Source organism: Phyllostomus discolor, chromosome 9 (assembly GCF_004126475.2).
Source record: "Phyllostomus discolor isolate MPI-MPIP mPhyDis1 chromosome 9, mPhyDis1.pri.v3, whole genome shotgun sequence".
NCBI classification, from domain to species: Eukaryota; Metazoa; Chordata; class Mammalia; order Chiroptera; family Phyllostomidae; genus Phyllostomus; species Phyllostomus discolor.
The window spans coordinates 84690401-84711915 of NC_040911.2; the positions used below are offsets into that span (position 1 = coordinate 84690401).

The 21515-nt window shown below is 51.3% G+C and overlaps 1 protein-coding gene across 2 annotated transcripts in view; it reads left to right on the plus strand.

Moving 5' to 3' along the window:
- HCK (HCK proto-oncogene, Src family tyrosine kinase) overlaps nucleotides 1–20985 on the plus strand; it is a 32666-nt gene extending 11681 nt beyond the window's left edge. For both annotated transcript variants that reach the window (XM_036009692.1, XM_028524893.2), the window contains exons 2-13: nucleotides 2700–2817; nucleotides 5826–5868; nucleotides 6228–6327; nucleotides 7113–7211; nucleotides 8562–8665; nucleotides 9085–9234; nucleotides 9572–9724; nucleotides 11191–11370; nucleotides 12140–12216; nucleotides 16928–17081; nucleotides 17652–17783; nucleotides 20446–20985. In XM_036009692.1, the coding sequence (XP_035865585.1) occupies nucleotides 2701–2817; nucleotides 5826–5868; nucleotides 6228–6327; nucleotides 7113–7211; nucleotides 8562–8665; nucleotides 9085–9234; nucleotides 9572–9724; nucleotides 11191–11370; nucleotides 12140–12216; nucleotides 16928–17081; nucleotides 17652–17783; nucleotides 20446–20648 (1512 nt within the window). In that variant the 5' untranslated portion in view covers nucleotide 2700 and the 3' untranslated portion in view covers nucleotides 20649–20985. The remainder of the gene's footprint in view (nucleotides 1–2699; nucleotides 2818–5825; nucleotides 5869–6227; nucleotides 6328–7112; nucleotides 7212–8561; nucleotides 8666–9084; nucleotides 9235–9571; nucleotides 9725–11190; nucleotides 11371–12139; nucleotides 12217–16927; nucleotides 17082–17651; nucleotides 17784–20445) is intronic.
- The last annotated feature ends 530 nt before the right edge of the window (nucleotides 20986–21515 follow it).

A 21515-nucleotide genomic window follows, 5' to 3' on the forward strand; every position in this document is an offset into this window, starting at 1 on the left:
TCTTTTTACTTTGAAGAATAGGGCTGCAGAAGATTTTAAATTATATGTGTTGCTCACACTACATTTCCAGGTCTGGCGGTCATGAAAGTGAGCGTTTCTGACGCCACCCCACACTGGGCAGTGGGAATGACTTCTCCTGGGTTAGGGGGCTAATCACATCCTGCTGGTATATCACTTTTAAAAAATCACAGTTGATGGTGCAAAAACTGAATTAATGGGAATTCTTGTTTTAACAGTTGAGTGTTGAGGTGTCTCTAAGCTTATGGGCCAAAGGGGTTGCAATCTGTGCTTTTTTTTGCTCCAGGGCACCGTCCTGATGCTGATAAACAGAGATGATTGTGGTTAACATTTCTGAGCACCTACTGTGTGCCACACACCTTTATACTTACAACTCACCCTGTGTTCCCCAGCATCCTCTGAGGTAAAACCCCACCGCCCTTTCTCAGAGGTGGCCTTGGATCACCCTTGAACACAGGGCCTCCCTAGGACCCTGGGGCCATCATGAATATGCGAATTGTGATGTAACCCATACTTTACTAGGAGCTCAGAGAGGGGCACGGAACCGCTGTGTCACACAGCAGGGCTCTTCCCTGAACGTCCTCTTGTTAATCAAAAAATATGAAATGCAATAGAATGTTATGCCACCCCAAATCACACAATATGCTGTTTTATTTTCCAGAAATGTGATATTTATCACCAGTCAAAGAGGTGTTGTTGGGTTTCTATTTTAAATGCATACAAGCACATTGCAAAGCAGTAATTCACAGTAATAGTCTTCTAAACCCATGGTCTACCACTATCGGAGTGGGAATTCCTTACTTTATTCACAAAAAGGCAAATGCAGCACAAACCACTTAAATCCTGAGGTGGTAAATTGTCCCCAGTTCGCACCAGGACAGGCAAAAACATCCTTGTAAATAAAAAGATTTTTCAAATAATTCCCCTAAGCCTGAGAATTTGGATTTTTTTTTCTTAAACCACAACCACATGTTTATTTTAACAAGATAAGTATAAATGAATTCTGACTGTTTTAGGAGAAAATTTCAACTGTGCAGAGAAGAGAAAAACAATTACTTCTTTATGTGGCTACTCACAGCCTGTCTCCTCAGCAAAAGCTTGTGTGCATTTTGAGAACGGAATGAAATGTTTCTTCCACTTTTACAGTGAAGTCAGACTCTGATCAGGTAAATGTGTTTTTTTTTTTAAGTGCCTTTACACGAACCAGTAAGCACCTCTGTTCGCTCTGAACCAGAGCACAGTCTGTTCGCTCTCCCTCCAAAGTGGCCTGAGTCTGCTTCTCGTCTCAGCAGCCACCACCCCTGGCCAGGCCACCATGCTGCCTTGCCTGGACCACTGCAGTGGACCGGGTTCCCTGCCCGCTCCCTACAGTCCACCCTCAACCCAGCAGCCACTGAAATTATTTAAATTGAATCCCATCCATCTCAGGCCTAAAACTTCCCATGGTTTCCCATCACCTGTAGAATGAAATCCAAACCCCTCACTGGCTGTAGTGCCACCGTCTCCCCTGCCTGTGACCGCCAGCTGTGCTGCCCCCCTTCCAGTGCCTCGTTCTCTCGAAGCTTGTTACAGGCTCAGGACCTTTGCACCTGCTGTTCCCTCTGCCGGGAACACTGTTTCCTCGGGGTGTTACACAACTGGCTCCCTTGGGTCCTTCAGAGTCCGGGTCCAGCATCACCCCCTGAGAGAGGCTGTCCCCAACCACCCTGTCTACAGAGGCCCCACGGAGATGTTCCCTGTCATAGCCTCTTTTACTGTCCTCACACGTCTCAGTGACTAAATCTCTCTTGTTATTTATTTGCCTGTTTATTGCCTGTGTCTCCCATCAGCTCCAGTTCATGCGCTGTAAGGGCATGAACTTGCTTGTCTTACTCGTGGTGTAAAAAAGTGCTCGATACTGCTTTTGTGTTTATATTTGAAAATTCCCATATTAAAATGTTAAAAGGAAAAGAGTGCTTAATAAACGTTTGCTGAGTAAATGAATGAAAGATCAAATTGACGAGACAAAGAAGGAAAAGAGAGAAAGGAAGCTATTATAAAGCAATTATAAAATGACAGGAGGAATATGATGCCTTAACTATTATTCAGCTAGACTGTCTGAGCCACATTATGTGACCTTGTTTTTGTCATTTCCTGTAAAAACGGTAATGTACTAGGTAGGTAACAATGGTACCGTTTTACTTTGCTGTTTGCTCTGAGCCTGACACTGTGCTGACTATCTCCCCACCCGCATGATTTCTCTCATCTTTCCAACACCCTGTGATGTCAGTCGTATTGTCGTCCCCCTCTTGCTAATGAGGAACTGAGACTGGGGAGCAGAGGAGGGATGAGTGAGGTGTGGGAGGGGTGGAGTGGCCAAGTGTCAGCTCAGTCTCTGATCTCTGGGCCCGCTGTGCCCACCGCCTGCTCTCCCAGGATGCTCTGGGCAATTGATGACCCTCACGATTGATTCTCTGAATGAATTCCCCATGGCGTGGGTCTTGGTAGCATGACTACAGCAGCTGGTTCACGTGGACGGGGAAAGCCCAGGGTTGGCATGGGCAGAGTGAGCTCTGAGTGGCAGGGGTGGGGAGTGGCGCCGACAGGGGAAGGAGAGGGAGAGCCCGTTGTGCCGGGGGCCAGAGTGGCTGGAGCACAGCATCAGAGACTCAGCAGGGCTCACCCCCTTCTCTCTGCCGCAGGATGGGGTGCGTGAAGTCTAAGTTCTTCCAGGACAGAGGCAAGGGCTCAAAATCCGAGCTCAGCGTCAGCCCACACAGCCCCGTGTATGTGCCGGATCCCACGTCCCCAGGCAAGCGGGTGAGTGGGGGACAAAGGGGGGAGTGGGGGGAGCAGGGGAGGAATGGTGGTTGCTCCATGCTGCCCCACATTACCCTAACAGCCTCCCGTTTTCCCAAAGATGAGCAGGTGTGTTTGGGGCGAAATGGAGCTGACTGGGTGCAGCAGCAGCACCCTAACTCTTCAGCATACATCCGCAGCGCCCCCAGGACAAGGACGTCACTTCTCCTTGTCCTGCCGCCCAGGCCTTGGCCCATGAGCTGGGGGTCCAGTGATCATGTCCCAGTGAGCATGGGGGTCTCAGGCCTGGGTAGGAGCAGGAGCAGTGCCGAGCACAGGGAGTGACCGGATGAGTGACAGCAGCCGCTGGTGTGATGGCGGCGATGGTGATACTTTCAGGGTCATCGCAATAACTGTAATGACAACAGTAGTACTAACAGCAACAGCAACACCTGTGGGAGTGCAGCAGCAATAAGAGAAGCATAATTCTGTCCCTGACCGCCATGGCTCGTTGGTTGGGTGTCATCCTGCATAGCAAAAGGTCACTGGTTTGATTCCCTTCAGAGCACATGCCTGGGTTGTGGGTTTGGTCCCTGCCCTGAGCGCCTACGGGAGGCAACCGACCGATGTTTCTTCTCTCTCTCCCCCACCTTTCCTCTCTTTAAAAATAAATGCATAAACTTTATTTTTAAAAAAGAGAGAAGTGTAATACTGGTAGAGGCATTTACTTACTTATGTTTGTCCAGAGCTTACGATGAACCAAGCATCCTCCTAAGCACTTTACGGTTACTAACACCAGTAACCCCCACAATAATTGTGTTGTCGGTCACAATTTTTATTACACCCATTTTACAGATGAGACACAGATTAAATAAGTTGCGAAACACCACCTGGTTAGTAAAGGGTGGAGCCAGGATTCGAACTCGAGTAGTGCAGGTGCCAAAGTACCAGGGGCAGGAGCAAGAGTACCAGAGGCAGAAGCTGACCACTAACGGCCAGAGCGGCAGCCACGGTGGTGACAGAGGTGGTAACAGTGGAAGAAGAGTTGTAGGAGGAGCACCACTAATCGTGGAGTCGTGACAATGTTAGAGAGTAGTCACCGTGGTGATGATGGTAACAGTACTAGTAATGGCGATGGCAATGCTAATAACAGCAGTATCAGTAATAATCGATACCATTTTTTAAAATACCTACTATGTTCCAGGCACTGGAATGAGGTGTTTCTACATCAGTAATCCTCACCAAAACCTGCGAGGAAGGAGTTCGGCCACTGTACAGCCAGGGTGACTGAGGCTGGAAGTGATTCATGGGCTCCCTGGGGTCACATAGCCGGGAGGAGGTGGAGCCAGGTCTTTCTGCCCCCAGGGTGGGGTTCTCTCTCCTTTCGGGGGTCCTTGGGTCCATCGCCTTATCTGAGGGGCCTGAGGAAGCAGAGCCCCTGCCTGCTGCCTCCCGAGGCAGACATTCCCGGCGCTCCTTAGAGAGGTCTTCCTTGTATCGAAGGGTCGCCTGTTACCCCACAACCTTGTTCCCAAACCTACCCCTTAGCCCGCTCCAAACACATCCACACCCTCTGCCCCATGACAGCCTGTAGGGGTTGAAGGCAAAGATCTTATCCCAGCCTACTTATTTCTTCCCAATCATCTCGCTCATAACATGGGTTCCTGCCCCCTCCATCCCACTTGCCCTTCCCTAGGTGTGATGCCTAGAGCAGGGCTAATCCTGGAAACGGGAGAATAGTCACCTGCCTCCCTCCGACGCTTCACCCCTCTTAACACAGGCTGAGATTACAGGAGCCTCTCTCGCTGGCGGTGTCCTGAGCTGACACCCTAAACCCTCAGTCACCCCTGGCTCTGCTTCTCTCCTAACCTGCACGACCCTGGGCCCTTTCTGAGGCCAAGCACCCAGGTTCCCAGGTTCTCTGAGGCCCTCTAGGTTGTCACCTCTAGCGTGGGAGGTAGAGGGGTTTCTCCCACCAGTTTGTGGTTGTCCTCTCTGAGCAGCACGGTTAAGGGGTTCTGTATTCAGCCATTCACTGTCCCGCTCCTGCAGGACAGCAGTTCAGGGGTAAGGCAGTAAGCACTCCTCAGAGAAAGGATCCCCAGGGCAAACCAGTCTCTGTGAGACTCCGGGCAAAACAGGCTCCTTCCCTGCAGGACCACCCAGAGCTTTTATGAATCTTTGCGATGGGCTTGTGGTTCTCCCAGAAAAGGATGTGCTTCTCGGTGTTTCCCAAACCTGTTTCCTTAAACCACTGCTTATTGAAGGGTATGTCACACAAGTGCACTCCCTTGAAAAGTCACAAATTACAGTGAAAGCTACAGTTTCTTCTGGCCAATGACCTCTCCCCAGAGTTCTCATCCCGCCTCCCCAGAGGTGTCGATTGTTGTCAGTTTGGGGAGGACCCCTGCAAACCTTTGCCAGGAGCACACACACGCAGCGTGTGTCCACAGAAAGTGTTTAGGCTATGTGTGTGTGTGTGTGTGTGTGTGTGTGTGTGTGTGTGTGTGCATTTTGTGGAATGTATCGTATTCTGAAGAACTAGCTGTGTTCACCAACAACATATCTTTGAGGTCTAGTTGTGTGGGGAACGAAGCTCCACCTCCCTCTGCAAGGGCTGCGGAGAGCGCCGCAGTGTGGGCGCCAGTCCCCGTGGGGTAGACACGTAGGTTCTTTCACGTACATCGTGGAGCCTTCAGTCACGGAACGTGTTGGTGGACCCAGGGTTTCTTCACACGTACTGTGGAAAACACGGATCCGGACCGACCTCCGCACTGTATGTCACGAGGGGGAGAGACAGGCCAGTGTCCCCCAGCACATCCAAGGCCAAGTGCAGAGCCCTGAACCCAAAAGACCTGGACCTTTGTGTGGCTGTGCTTCTAAAGTGCCCCTCGGGAACACCCTCTCCATGGGCCTCCTCCCATGACACCAGGGCTGGGCCAAGAGGCCTGTGGGCACCGTTTGTGACACAGGTCGTCTGCGGCCCCCACACACTGTTGGATTCACCCCCTTCTGTTTCTCCCCCACAGCAACCTGACAATGGCAACGGCAGCACCCCCGGGCCCGCAGACAGTGAGTATCCGGCAAATGTGTGCAGCCAAGTCTCGTGTTATGTAAAGGGTTAGGTGAGGTTCTCGGAGCTTGAAGTGAAAGTCCCAAACAGTCAAAACCACCCTTGAAAATCCCCTGAATCACCCCCAAAGTACTTTGCACAGGCTATTTTGTTTCCAAAACACCATTTAAGAACATGAACAAAAAATGTTAGCCTTAAACTGTAGAATTGCGCCCAGCAGGACACAATGCTTACTTGCACAAAGACAGATGTATTCGTGGGTCCAGAGCTGGCTGCCGGGTGTTGGGGTGGGAACACCCAGGGCCCTGGGTGTGCTTGGAGAAAGCCTCACTATCCCATGTGTCTCTTGTCCCGGCAGGTTCTGAAGACACCATTGTGGTTGCCCTGTACGATTACGAGGCCATTCACCGCGAAGACCTCAGTTTCCAGAAGGGAGACCAGATGGTGATCCTGGAGGAGTGAGTCCCCATGCCCCTCCCCCAAGACATACCTACCTCCAGTACATCCCCTCCAATACTCAGCTGTACTCTTTTGTGCTTCAGTAAACAACCTGGCAGGTGATCTTATACTAGGGTGTAAATGACTGATGACAACCTGATCATAAATAGTAGAGGGAAGGGTTGGCTATTAACCTGGGTGAAAACCACAGTAAAGGGGCCTGTGTACTCACTAATGGTGCACATGCAGGCAAGGACGAACCTTGCAAAGCGCTTTCCCAGGAAAACCTTCCTTGGCGCCTGTAACCAAGCTGCAGGCTTACCCACGGACTGGGCCCTGCTGAGGTCACTTTGCCTTCAGAAGTCCTTGGATCTCTGAATTTGCGGCCTCCGATCTCCCCCACTCTTCATCATTAGTGGGTGTGGTGACCTATATGTGTGGGGGCCCCACAATGGCAGTGGTTATGCTTGGTCAGACTCCCGAGGCCCCTCCCTCTGCCTCTTGGCCCCAGGTGAACCCCTATGAGTCTGTCGTGAGCACTGGGCCCCACCTTGGGTATGGCCAGGAAGGCCACGGCTGCAAGTTCAGGGAAAAAGAGTAGAGCCAAAGACCTAGGTCCGTGGGCCGTGGATGCAGGGACAGGCCTTGATTTCAGGCTCTTGGATGCACAATGGGGACTGTTGTGAAGACCCCTACTCTGATCGTGGGGTGCGTGCAGGGAGTACTTTAGGCCAAGGCTGAGGGGCCCAAGAGGACTGGGGGAGTCCTTCTGCCCTTGACTTCTTTGCTCCCTCCTGTCCCTTAGGTCTGGGGAGTGGTGGAGGGCTCGGTCCCTGGCCACCCGGAAAGAGGGCTACATTCCAAGCAACTACGTCGCCCGCGTTAACTCTCTGGAGACAGAGGAGTAAGTATTCCCTTCTCCTGCCCTCCAGACGGGAGCATGAGCCAAGCCAGCCTTGTGCCCGCCTCAGGGCTTTTGCACTCCCCAGCGCCCCTCCCCGGCACACTCTTCCTGGGGCTCTTCGCCCGGCTGGCCTCTTCTCATCCTTCAGGCCTCGGAGGAGCCTTCCCTGCCCACCCTGCATAAAGTGTGTCCCCTTTGTGACTCTCTCCTTCCTTCTGAACACTCCCCAGTCAATATCCCCGTGCACGATTTGTGGAGTAACGCCCTAGGGGTGGAATTCCAGGCAGACAGCTCTCACTGTGTGCACCCTGTAACACTGCCCAACTATTTTACCACGGCATGAATCATGTTACAAAATGAAATCAAAGAAGGTGGGAGTGGCAGGGAGAGTGCAGCATGGCGATCAAGAACCTGGGCTTTCAAGTTAGACTGTCTGGATTTGAAGCCTGGCTCCACTGCTTCGCAGCTGTGTGACGCCAGGCAAGTTGCTTGCTTTCTCTGCTTGCTTGCTCAGTTTCCCCATCTATAAAGTGAGGATAATAAGGGCAACAATTCATGGAGTTGTGGGGCAGATGAATGTTAGCTGTTTTTCTCCTCAGTTGATACAAAGGAAACGGGGGCCCAGAGAGGGAAAACAACTTGCTCAAAGTCACACAGCAGAGCCAGCCGGCTGCCCTCTGGTGCAGGGCTTTTTTGGTCGCAGCACACGAACCACACCCCGCCCTGCTGAGGGTGGGGATAGATTTGGGGGCTGCTGCTAGAACTTCCCCACTCAATATCCCCAGTATTCCGGGAGAAAGAAGACAAGGTCCAAGGGTATGGTCTCACTTATAAAATGATTTCAAATCTCACATTCTTGCTTAGAAACTCAGGGTGATTTTATATGTGACTTTGTAGACACAGGGAAGGATACACTGTGAAGTTGACAAAGCCCAGGCCTTCCCTCACGTGGGCCTTCGAGGCCCTGGGAAGAATGTCACGTGTTCTTGTGAAACCTGCAGAAGTAGAATTTTGGCCACAGCTGGCCGTGCCTTTGCACCCAGTCTCTGTCCCTCGCCCTACCCCTGCGATCGGCTGGTGTCAGGATGACCCCAGGCACTTTGTGTTGGTGACACTGGGTTATTTTTCTCAGAGAAAGCTCCCCAGTGCGTGTGAGTTTCCAACTCAGCAAACTGGATTCCATCCTGGTAAAATGTCTGTTTCATATCAAAAGAATCATTGTTTTCCCCAAAAGAATCTCAGAGGAAAATCGACGCTGCAGGAAGCCTGGCCCTCAGTATCCTGGTGCCCTTGTCCGTGGGACAGCACTGCCCACCGGGGTCCGCATCTGTCTCCTCCCCTTTCCACCAGGTGGTTCTTCAAGGGCATCAGCCGGAAAGATGCGGAACGCCAACTCCTGGCCCCCGGCAATGTGCTGGGCTCCTTCATGATCCGGGACAGCGAGACCACCAAAGGTGACCCAGTGCTCCCCACGATAGATAGATAGATAGATAGATAGATAGATAGATAGATAAATGACAATGATAACGAAAGCCAATGTTTCCTGGATATTTACATTCTGACTACTTTAGAAGCATTACTTCTTTTAATTATGAGGCAGTGTGATGAGATAGGGAGGTCTCATGACCAACCCCATTTCACAGATGAGGAAACTGAGGCACAGAGCAGTGATGTACTCACTTGTCCAAGGTCTCACAGCTGGCCATGGAGGAGCCAGGACCGGAACCCAGGCAGCCTGACTCCACAGCCCAGGCGCCAGGATGGTGCCAGCGGTGGTGTGACAGGGCTGCTAGGAAGGGGTGTCAGGGCACTGACATGAAGTGGCAGGCCTCCAAGGTCCCACTCCTGAGCGGTTTCTCTCTGGCCAACGCAGGGAGTTACTCTTTGTCCGTGCGAGACTATGACCCCCAGCACAGGGACACGGTGAAACATTATAAGATCCGGACCCTGGACAACGGCGGGTACTACATCTCCCCACGAAGCACCTTCAACACGCTGCAGGAGCTGGTGGCCCACTACAAGAGTGAGTTCCTGCCCAGGGCCCCAGGGTGCCCCTGTCTCCTGGGAACCCTTGTCAGGGGTGTGCGGTGCTCTCGGAGGCCTGCTGAGCTCTTTCTGACCCTTTCTGATCCTCCTCAGACAAACAGTTACTTTGGATTCTCCTGAAATCTTAGTTCTATTGAAAAGCGGGAGGAGGTGGCATCTCATATTGTGCTCTGCTCTCTTGGGAATGTCCCTCATCATGGCAACCCACTGGAACGCCAGCCAGATGCAGTGGACCCGGCAGGGAGGCCTTGGAGGGGAACCCTTTGGCTGGCTCAGAGCTGGCTGCCCTTGACCAACTGGCAGTTCTATTACAGAAGGGAGCGATGGGCTCTGCCAGAAGCTGACGGTGCCCTGCGTGTCCTCCAAGCCCCAGAAGCCATGGGAGAAAGACGCCTGGGAGATCCCCCGGGAATCCCTCAAGCTGGAGAAAAAGCTTGGAGCCGGGCAGTTTGGGGAAGTCTGGATGGGTAAGGACCCAGGGCCAGAGGGTGGCAGGAGGGAGAGATGAAGGAGACAGGGAGGCCATTGCTTCCCGGAAAAGCCCGAGGCAAAGCAGGAATGGCAGCTGGGGCAGAAGGAGAGATTTGAATATCAGCCACAAAGGAGGAATCCCTCTGATAGCAAACCAAATTGCCTGCCATGCAAACACTGATTTACCTTGAAAGCCAGGCCAGTTGGGGCCAAAACTTTCCTCCTGGGAAGGAGGAGTCCTGGATGAGGAATCAGCTCCCTGACAGGGAGCCAGGACAGTCTACCAATTTGGGGCTGAGATTACCAGAGGCTTTTCTAAGGATGATGAAAATAAAAATGGGGAAATGTAGCTTGGAGGTTTCTAGGTGAGTTCAATGTTGGCAACTGAAGAACAAGCCACTCTGAGCGACTGCCATGTGCCTGGCACCATACCAAGGCATTGTAGGACCCCAGTAAGTCCCACGCCCGCTGTCCCCGCCCCAAGAACCTGAGAACAGCAGCACCTGCTTTGCAGAATTATGGGGTAGACATGATGCTTGGCTCAGGGCCTGGTGTACCCCATTGTGTTATAGCCACCATGTTTCAAATGGGAGTGAAGACAACTTACAGAGTTGCAAACAATTTAGTCAGGAAAGAAAATGTTTAAAATCCACATATTTCAACTATATTTATTGAGAGCCTGCTATATACCAGGCACTGAATAAGAGAATGTGGTGGAGAAATTATGGAGAAGAAGGTAAAACAGATCTGAGCAATGAGTTAGAAAATATATGGCTTTAAACTCTTCAAAAAGACCTCAATTTGGATTCGAGCTTCCTGGCAGCCAAGGCAAAAATGGAAACACAAGCAATGATGAGATTTATGAGCTCATTGACAAGATGAAATATGGGTGGGATGAGGGAACATCATGTGCAAAGTTCCCGTGGTGGGAGGGGTGGTTGGGTGCTTGAGGGGCTGAGGGGCGTGCAGGCTGACTGGTGCGCCAAAGGGAGGGGGTCCGGTGCGTGATGAAGCTGGCAAGGTGGGCAAGGCCAGGTCGTGGGTCTGGCAAACTGTGCTGAGACTGGTATTTATTTTGAGAGCAGTGTAAAGATGAGTGCACTTTAAGGAAAGATGGTGTGTGTGTCTGAGTGACAAAATCTGAGTGATGTTTTGGGGTTGTTCTTTCATCCTTATAGCACCCTTCCAAGGCAGTGCTGATCACGTCTGCTTTGCAGATGGGGAAACCGCAGTTGAGGGAGGTTAAGGGACTTGCCCAAGGGCACACAGCCAGGAAGTGGTGAACCAGCTTCCCAGCCACATCTGCGTGAGCCAGTGCCCACCCCTCTCAGCCCTCTGTGAGGGCGAGGTGGGCACAGAAGGCTTTCTGGAGGAGGCAGGCTTGCAGTGGGGCTTTACTGGGCTGTGGGAAACGAGCAGCACACTCTGATCGCCTGTCCTCCTGCTTTTTCCCCTGCTCCAGCCACCTACAACAAGCACACCAAGGTGGCCGTGAAGACGATGAAGCCAGGGAGCATGTCTGTGGAGGCCTTCCTGGCAGAGGCCAACCTGATGAAAACTCTGCAGCACGACAAGCTGGTGAAGCTGCACGCAGTGGTCACGAAGGAGCCCATTTACATCATCACGGAGTTCATGGCCAAAGGTGCTGGTTTCAGGGGCTGGGGATGTAGGCTGTGGCTCATAGAAATCAAGTGAAGACTCAGAGGTGACTCTGCTGTGGATCTTGCCCTCGAGTTGCCCCCAGTCTGGCCAAGAGCTCTTCCCACAAGTTCTCATTGAGCCCCTTAACATGCAACCGCCCAGCCCTCCTAGTTAACGAGGTGAAATCATGTGGAAGGGGATCCAGGGGAAGGGAGCACACGAAGCTACCAGGACAGGGGAGTAGACAGGACTTCGCTGGGTGACGGGAGAAGAGGCTTATGGGTTTGCCGTGAGCCTTAAAGGCCAGGGGCAGCTGTCCCCCGCAGCCACGTTCCCTGCGTGGACCGGTACTCTCTGGAGAAGAGCTTTGTGAGAGCATCCGTGCCAGGCCATCCCCACCCTGCTCACCCACGATCCACACTTTCTCTGGGATTTTTTTTTTAGGCCACCGTTTCATAACCACTTTCAATTTCTGCCCATTTTCGATTAATAGAAACATCTCACTCAACCTCATTTAGTGTGATTTAAAATCTCAAAACTTTTTTTCATTTTCTAAATACAGTTAACGCCAGCCTTAGAAAACCATAGCCTTGGTCATCCAGGCTCAAAAAGCTTGTCTCCAAGAACCAGTCTAGCTATCCCAACGTCATTTAAAAACACACAGATTGCTTTTCTCAAACAGAGCGGTACTTTTATTTAAATCCGTTATTACCGACAGTTTTAACCCTAGGTAGCGCCAGTGGTCAGTGTCGCTTCCCCTTCCTCCACAGGGAGCCTGCTGGACTTCCTGAAAAGTGGCGAAGGCAGCAAGCAGCCGTTACCGAAACTCATTGACTTCTCAGCACAGGTGAGAGGCTGATGGGGAGGCTGGGGGTGGTGGGAGACAGGAGTTCAATGGTCTGTTCAGCACATTCTTATTGATCACATGCTATAGTAATAGCAGCTGTAATAGCAGCTATACTAGGTCACACTTGAGAGCTCCATATGAAAGTATACTTCTTTTTAAAGATTCTACTTATTTTTATACAGAGGGGAGAGGAGAGAGAAAGAGATGGAGAGAAACATCAATGTGTGGTTGCTTCTCATGTACCCCACACAGGGGACCTGGCCCGCAACCCAGGCATGTGCCCTGAGTGGGAATCGAACCGGAGACCATTTAGTTCACAGGCTGGCACTCAATCCACTGAGCTACACCAGCCAGGGCTGAAAGTATACTTTTTGAAAGTGCCTTCCATTTAGTCCTCACACCAACATTCTATGATGGGGTTTTTGCTATCTATTCTTATATAAGAAACCACCTCAGGACTTAGGAGCTGGAAACATTTGTTATTTCTCATGATTATGTGGGTTGACTGGAGATGGCTGGGTGGTTCTTCTGCTCCACGTGGTGAAGCTGAGGTCACTCACATGACTGCATTCTGCTGGGAGCTGGCCTAGGCCTAGAATGGCCATGACGGTGTCTCATCCTCTGGGGTTTCTCTCCATGTGACTCCTCTTCACTCACTAGTCCAGCCAGAGCTTCTTCACAGCGTGGCAGCGAGGCTCCGTAGCCAAGCCCTAATGTGCAAGTGCTGATGAAGCCTGTACTTGCACCATGCTTGCTAATGGCCCATTGGCTAAAGCCCATCACAGGGCCCTGCCCAGGGGCAGTGTGGGAGGGACTTGGCCAAGGGCCTGAGCCCAGGAGGCATGGTGCACTGGGAGCCACCAATGTAACAGTCTGACCACAGGAAGGAAAGTGCCATTCTCGTTTACATACTAGGAACTTGGGGCACAGACAAGAAGATAAGTACAGATGAGGAAACTGAGGCTCAAGGAGGTTAAATGACTTGGCTAAGTTGCCGTGCTCATTTTGGGGGATACAGCAGGGAATAAATTGGAAAGTATTGCTGTCCTCACAAAGTGTGTAGTCCAGAGGAGAAGACAGATATTAAATAACTGCATCTCTTTGGGGACTCAAAGGAATGCAGTATCCAGCGAAATAATAATGTACACAAGTCACAGAAACACCTCATAAAGCCGCATTTTCTTTCTCATCTTCCCTTCACTCGCTGCAGATCCTCTCTCCCTCGGTCTGAGTGCTTTTTATTTCCCTCCCCTTTCATTCTATCCTATTTGTGGGAAGGCAAGTAGGAAAGGGGTGCTCTGGGAGTACATGGCTGGAGCATTTAGCCTGGCCTAGGAGCAATCCAAGAAGACTTCCCAGAAGAAGTGGCCTCTAGGCTGAGCCCAGAAGAATGAGTAGAAGTTAGTCTGATGAAGAGGAGAGGAAAGGGTGTTCTAGACAAAAGAAAAGGCCTGTGCCAGAGCCCAAAGGGGACAGACAAGAGCTGAGCCTGGCCAGCCAGTGCCTGGGGCTGGTAAAGGTGAAGGGAATGTGGTTTGCAGCCTAGATGGTGTTAAGGGAGACCTGCACCAGGACCTAGGGCAGAGCGCATTTGAGTATGCAAATCCTGGGGGGTGGAGGGGGGTTGAACAGAGGTTTAAAAAAAATATCTAACCTTTCAGAGCCTGGAATGCCAGAGACCTATGGAAATCAAGGCCTGGTATTTTGACTTTAGTGGGCCCTGACCCTGGCGAAACAATAGTCTAGTCTGTTGCTAAAGTATTAACCATCGAACTGGCAGAAACCTTGCTGGGCAGACTGGGGCAAGGGCCACTCTCCCCATTTCACAGATGGGAAAACAAACCAAGGGAGGAAAAGAGGTGCCAGGCCCTTGTGCGTCCAGGAACAGAGGTGAACTCAGGGCCCAGGGACAAGGAGGAGCCAGCCTGGGGACCTGGTCTCTGCCTCCAGTCCTAGAGGAAGATGGGCGCAGTGCTGGGTACCCCAGACCTGTTTGGATCTCAGCCTCTCCATCTGCCAAATGAGGGAAATGGACCACATCTGTGGTTTTCCAGTTCAGGAGTGTTTTGTGTGTGTGTGGTTTTTTTGTGTTTTTTTTGGCACAACTCTGTTGGTCAATGAAATCTTATACAGTAACTGAAAATTCTAAAGTCAGCCAAAATAGAGCTGTTCTGGTAGAAAGGCAGGGCCTCATATGTGGCACTTCTTTTGCCCCCTACCCCCACCCCCCAGGCAACCTTGAGGTATCAGTAGGATTCCGTTCGAAAAGCCGGAATATTCCTACAGGCCCTTCCAGCTCTGATTCTGTGATTCCCTGATACTCTGGGGAGAAACCTGAGTTCCGGTGCCTGGCATCATGGCAGCCCATTCGGTGGTCATGAAATCGCACCACCCCGATCAACCCCCAGTTCTTAGACCAACCCTGAGCCCGGAAAACCTATTCACTTATTCATTTGGTTGACAAAACCTTGAGAAGCAACCCTGTGTATGTGTATCAGGCTTAGGAATTGCACAGAATTTGGGGTTTGATCCCAGCTCTGCCTGGGAAGCATTGTGGTAGTTGGTTAACCTTTCTGAGTGCCCTTCCCTCAACAGGGAGCACTGTCAGCTACCGCTGAAGTGAGTACTTACACGCCAGACACCGTTCTCAGTCCCTGATGGAGGCTTACAGGATTACACGTCACATAACCCCTCAGAAGCAGGTTCTATTTTACAGAGCGGGCTGTCCCCATTTTACAGAGAGTGAAGGGAGGCATAGAAGGTTGAAGTAGGGGCTCAGGCTGAGCTGGTCCAACTCCAGAGTCACCCAGGCATTATCATCTCCATTTTACATGGGACTGGTCGCACGTGGCCTGCTGAGCTCCTGTGAAAATCAATAGCATGACTGCCCGCCAATGGGTGCTAAAAATGGCAACTACCAGCATTAGTGCCTGCTCTGTGCCGAATCGATGGCCAAAAATCCAGGTAGAGCAATGGGTAAGCTCATGGACCCTGAGCATGGCAGGTGGAGTTTCCATCCTGGTCCTTACCTGGACCAGTTACTTATTTCTCTGGCCTTTAGTTTTCTCACCTGTGAAACATGACTGATAGCAATAGTACCTCCCCCAAAGTACCATCTTACAATAACTGAATAAGCTACAATGTCTGCCATTAAGGTAATAACCAATCCTTCTTGACTGTGCCTCTAAGTACTCCTTATACATCCCCACCTCCCCAGCCCCCCACCTCAGGCCAAGACCTGCCTTAACCCTTGGTCAGCTTCCTCAAACAAAATAAAAAAGTTTCAAGTTTTTGCTGGGCAGTCTGCCACCTCCTCCACCTCAGTTTCAATGGTCATAGGTGCTCCCTGCTGGCCACTTTCTGTAAGCGCACCACCCACTCCTCCAGCCGGCTCCAGCCTACTCCTCCAATCTCACCAGATCGCACCCAGCTGCAGTCCTCCAGAGCGCTGGGGTTGTACAGTAATTAGAGGCAGCGTGGTGCACTGGGACTGAACACCCACAGACTGGCTCAAGTCTGACATTCAGAATTTTCTTGGTGGTATGTATGATCTGGGAAAAGTGTCCCTCCATGAAACAGATTGTGAGAGCACCTGACTCAAGGAAGTTGAAGGCCAGTTTGTAAATTGTAAGTGCTGTTTGCTGGGTGCCTGAGAGTTAATGATAAACTTCCTTATCAAGGTCAATGCACAAACCCTTCTAAGTAAAAAACATCCCTAAGGAAAAATCCCACGTCTTTCCATCGGAGGCGTCTAGGGCCCCATTTGAATAAGGATCCTCAACACAGCCTACTCTTCACTCAGCAGCCATGGTGACATTAAAATACACATCAGACAACATCACATTCCTACTCGAAGCCCTCTGCTCTCTTCCCATCACGCTCAGAATGCAGTCCAACCTCCTCTCCTCACCTACAAGGTGCTTCACAATTAGCCACGTCTGTCTCAACTCCCTGCACTGTCCCTGTGGTAGCTTCTGCTCAGCAACCTGTCCCACAAACACCCAAGCTCATTCCTGCCTCCGGGCCTTTGCACCTGACGTTCTGTCTGCCAGGAACATTCTTTCTTGATACACTTATTATCATCACTGAGATCTTTGCTTAAAGTTCACCTCCTCATAGCAGCCTTCCCTGACCACTCACTCAACCCAAAAAGGCTTCTCGTCTTTATTTCCTGTGACCCCTCTTCATCCTTTCTTTATGGTACTCGTTACCACCTGCAGGGGCTTTGCCTGGCTCAGCACCTGCTCCAGTAACAGGTCTGGCACCCACAAGACACTCAGTGGATATTCATGAACAAGTGAATTTTTCCTAACCAGGTGTGGGGATAAAGAAGGTATAAGAGATACAGCAGAACATGATCTCAGCCCAAAAGATGAGCTGGGGGATGAGCTCATAGTATCTTCATAGTATTCCGGTGTGGATATATATGTCCTGAAGAACAATACCATTCATTGCTTTTTTTTCAACCTCTGGAAGTCTCAGAACTCTAGAGAAGCCCCCACACGGACCCAGGCCCTGAGGATCCTCCCAGCCTGGGTAGGCAGAGAGAGAAACGCCAGGCTGAGCTCAGGACCCTCCCACAGAAAAGGGGGAGGTGGCACACACGTTTTCCTGTGTCCTCACACTTGGACACTCCTCTTCTGCCTTTGGGTGGGACCTATTTGGTGCTGGGCCAGATCTGAGGGTGCGGGTCTCTCTGTTTTGGGTGGAGATTGCAGAAGGCATGGCCTTCATCGAGCGGAGGAACTACATTCACCGAGACCTCCGAGCTGCCAACATCCTGGTCTCCGCGTCCCTGGTGTGTAAGATCGCCGACTTCGGCCTAGCGAGGGTCATCGAGGACAACGAGTACACAGCCCGGGAAGGTAGGGGATGCTGCCGAGAGGACGTGTGTCCTTACAGATCACGTTCACCAACCGCCATGGACTAAGACGGAGATCAGTGACCAGAGGTTAACCAAACCCATCCCAGACCAGGGGGAGGAGTATAGGGGGAGACACCAGTGACAGGTGGAAACCTTAGAGGACAAGGACAAACTCTTCCCTTTCCCCATTGCCCGGGGTGAGGGTGCTGAGGCATTGGCTACCACCTGGACTCAGGCTGCCTGAAGTCCTGCTGTCCCCGAAGATTCTGTGACCTCTACAGCCCCACTCTTAAGGAGTCGTTGGTCACTGGGGTAACAGCTGAATCAACAAAGTGGTCCTGGGGAGTGAGGTCCCCCACCACATCCCAGATCCCTCTGCCCACTCCTCCTGCTTTAGCCATCTGTCCTCAGCACAGATGTTCCTTGCTTCACAGAGGCCGGATTTGGGGAACTCTCAGTTCCGCAGGGCGCAGATGGGGCAGCTGTGCCGTCCTGTTCCCTCACCCTAGCCAAGGCCGGGCCCTGACTGCTCCCCAGACTCTCGCTGACTCTGCTCTTTCCAACCCCGCAGGGGCCAAGTTCCCCATCAAGTGGACAGCTCCTGAAGCCATCAACTTTGGCTCCTTCACCATCAAGTCCGACGTCTGGTCCTTCGGTATCCTGCTGATGGAGATCGTCACCTACGGCCGGATCCCATACCCAGGTAGCCAAGGCGGCGTCGGCTGGGGGCTGCACCCAGGGCCCAGCCTGGCTCTTCTCTTGTCAGTGTGTCCATTCAGACTGAGTTCTTGATCCTCACCTGTAACGCCTGCCCCATCCCAGTTAAAGGCACCACCATTCACCCAGTTTCTTAAGCCTAAAATCTGGGGGCTTCCTCTGCCCTTCCTTTCCTCTCACTCCTTATCACATCCAAGCCACAGGTTCTGGTTATTTGACTCCAAAACACAATTCAAGTCTTCCCCCTCTAACTCCTCAGCCTCCACCCACATCCAGGTCAACACCACCTGTCACCTCGATGGCGCGGTGGCCACCTCACCGTCACCCTGCTTTCTCCCCTCTCCCACAGACCATCCTCTGCGTGCAGCCAGAGCGGTTTTGCCAAAGTTGTGACTCAGATCTTGTTGCTTCTCCACCTCTAAGTCTTTCGTGGTCTCTCATCATATTAGCACAAAACCCCAAACTTCTCAGTATGCCCTCGGGCCTGGCATGACCCAGCGCCTGCCCACTTCTCCAGCTTCACTTTCTGCTGCATCCACCATCAGTCATCCAGAGTCCCATACACGTCCCTCTTGCTCTCGTTCCTAACACCCTGCACTGTTTCTTTCCCAGCGTTCATCACGATTGATAACGATGTTTAGTTTAATATTTTCCCCATCAGACTCTCAGCTCCATGAGGCCAGAAATCACATCTGTATTCCTCCCTGGTGTATCTGTACTGCCTGCCTCTGTGCTCACCACATAGTGGGTGCTCAGTAACTATTTGTGGAATGGATAAGTTTATCCACGTGCCTGTGGGCGGCACCTTACACTGAGTAGGACGCGTGGGTAGACAAACACATATCCAACATATAGATGGCCTGGGACTCGGTAAATAATGTTGTTTCCTGTTCCTTTTCGGTGGGGATGTCACCTGGGGTATCTCTAGCCAGAACATTGGAGAAAGGGGCAAGGCAGATATACAGGGGCTCTGACATTTTCATAAACTGTCCTGAATGTGAGTCCTCTCCCCATCAACTGTTACACTTTGAGAAATTTACTTCACTTCTACCCCAGGGTCTTCCCCTGTAAAAAAAATATAGGTGATGGTGTCTAGCTTGCAGAAGTGGTTGTGAAGATTAAGAACAAAAGATATGGACTCTGTTCCTTCGACAGGGTTTATCAGATTCCCACCGTGTTATGCAATAAGGATATAGTAAGAGCCGAGGTCCCTGCTGGTGAGGAGCTCACGTCCTGGCCTGGGGGAACATGCTGGACAGGCATGCACTCCCAGCTGGAGATCACCGCTGAGCGGAAAGTGACGCAGAGGTGTTTGAGAGTGGGTGACGTGGGGCTCCTGTGGACAGGGGGTGCCTGTCAGAGCAGGCCATATTTGAACTGAAAAACAGCTGAGTGATGGATGACCTAGGGAAAAGATTTCAGGTAGAAGGCACTGCTAGTTTCTAGGGCCTGAGGTGTGCCTGAAGAACAGCAAGGAAGCCAGGCAGCTGGGGACCAGGAATGAGAGCAGACAGGAGAGGATGAGGTTGGCAGGGGCCAGATCCAGCAGGGCTCATGGTCAAGGTGAAGAGTGAGTGGATGTGAGTATAAGTACGTGGAAGCCAGTGAAGGATTTTTGGCTGGAAAGTGGCATCATCTAATCTCCATGTTTAAGTGATGCTGCGGCTCAGTGTGGAGAGCGGATTGGGGGCTGGGGACACGGTGGCAGCCTCAGCAGTGGCACAGGCACAGGTGGTGTTGGCAACAGAGATGAGTTGATGGGTTGATGCTGTTTCGAAAGAAGAAAGGAAGTGACTTGCTGATGTGGAAGGCGAGGGAGAGAGAAGAATCAAGGATGGTTCTCCTGGTTTTAATTGAGGAAGTGGGTGTGTGATGCTCTGTGGGTAGAAATTCAAGAACTCTGTTTTAGTCCCGTTAAATTTGAGGTGACTAGTAGACATCCAAGTAAAGATGTTCAAGGAAGCACCTGGATATATGAGTTTGGAGGTCAAGACTGGTAATATAAAATTGGGGGTCATAGTTAAATTGATGTTCTTAAGGATACCTAACAAATTTAATTAAGTAAGGAAATCGTCCCACTCCTACATAGGGTGACATCAAGTCTGGCCACCTAACTGTTTTGTCTTAAGGGCATGCCAGAAAAACCAGGCAATGGGTTATGAAGCCCGGTATCCATTAGGATGCATTAGGCTGCAAGTAACAAAATCACAGACTAAAGAGTAAGTTATTCCCCATATTGGGTCTGGCCTTGGTGCCTGGTCAGTGCAGCCACTCAGCACCTCTCAGGACTCTGTGCTAGTTTGGGACTATCTTCCTCACAGGGTCGGATGGCTGCTGCAGCTGCTAGGATCACATTGTCTCACAGGGTCTGGAGAAAGGAGGGAGTGTGCATCCTCTGAAGTCTCTCTTTATTGGGGGGGGGAACCCTCCCTGGAAGCCTCCCTGGAGACTCCCCCTTGGCTCCCATTGGCTAAAACTGGGGGCCATGCCCCTGCCCTGGCTCAGGGGAGTCTCTGGACTTCACAGTGGGAGGGGCTCAGCTCCCACAGGAGGTGGAGAGTGATGGCTGCCTGGGAGGCAAATACGTCTGCCACCCCTGGACTCCCATCTGCAATCCCTCCCTTTTTAATCCCACGATTCCTCCTCAGGGATGTCAAACCCTGAGGTGATCCGGGCACTGGAGAGAGGATACCGGATGCCCCGGCCAGACCCCTGCCCCGATGAGCTCTACCACATCATGACTCGCTGCTGGCAGAACCGCCCTGAGGAGCGGCCCACCTTTGAATACATCCAGAGTGTGCTGGAGGACTTCTTCACAGCCACGGAGAGCCAGTACCAACAGCAGCCATGATGGGTGGAACCACCGGAGGGCCAGGCACTGAGGCGATGCTTCAGAGGTGTCTCCAGCACCATCAGCCAGATACCCACTCGTCCTTCCCGCTCCCAGACACCCATGCTTGCTCCAGCCACGTTTCCTCATCTGTCAAGTGAGTGGGTTGGACCGGACAATCTCTCTTTGACTCTACCAATCCACAATCTGCCATTCTCAGGAGGTCTCGAGTTCCTATTTCTATTGCCTGGGACATCTGTATTGCAGTTACAGTTGTGGTTTAAATGGGAAACTTTCAAAATAATGAAGTAAATATTTAAATAAAAGTGCCCTGGCTGGTGTGGCTCAGTGCCAGCCTGTGAACCAAAGGGTTGCAGGTTCGATTCCCAGTCAGGACACATGCCTGGGTTGTGTGGGCTAGGTCCCTGGTTGGGGGCATGTGAAAGGCAACTAATTGATATATCTCACACATCGATGTTTCTTTCCCTCTCTTTCTTCCTCCCTTCCCCTCTCTCTAAAAATAAATAGATAAAATCTTTTAAAAATATTTAAATAAAAGATACATATGCTAAAGGCTTTAGTGACAGGTCAGCTGTTCTTCCATTTCCTTAATATCTATCTGACTTTCCACTGGACAAGTCAAAAATGGGGAAAGCCCCTTCCCAAGACCAGTAGTGCGAAGAGAAGGGGTTCAATACTCACACTGTTTCAAAATAGTTGCTGCGTTAGTTTCCTATTGCTGCTGTAATAACTTGGTGGCTTAAAACACCACCAATGTACTATCTTACAGTTTCAGCGATCAGAAGTCTGAAATGGGTTGGCAGGGCTCCATGCCTTTTGCAAGTGCTGGGGGAGGATCCGTTTCCTTCCCTTTTCCAGCTTCTAGAG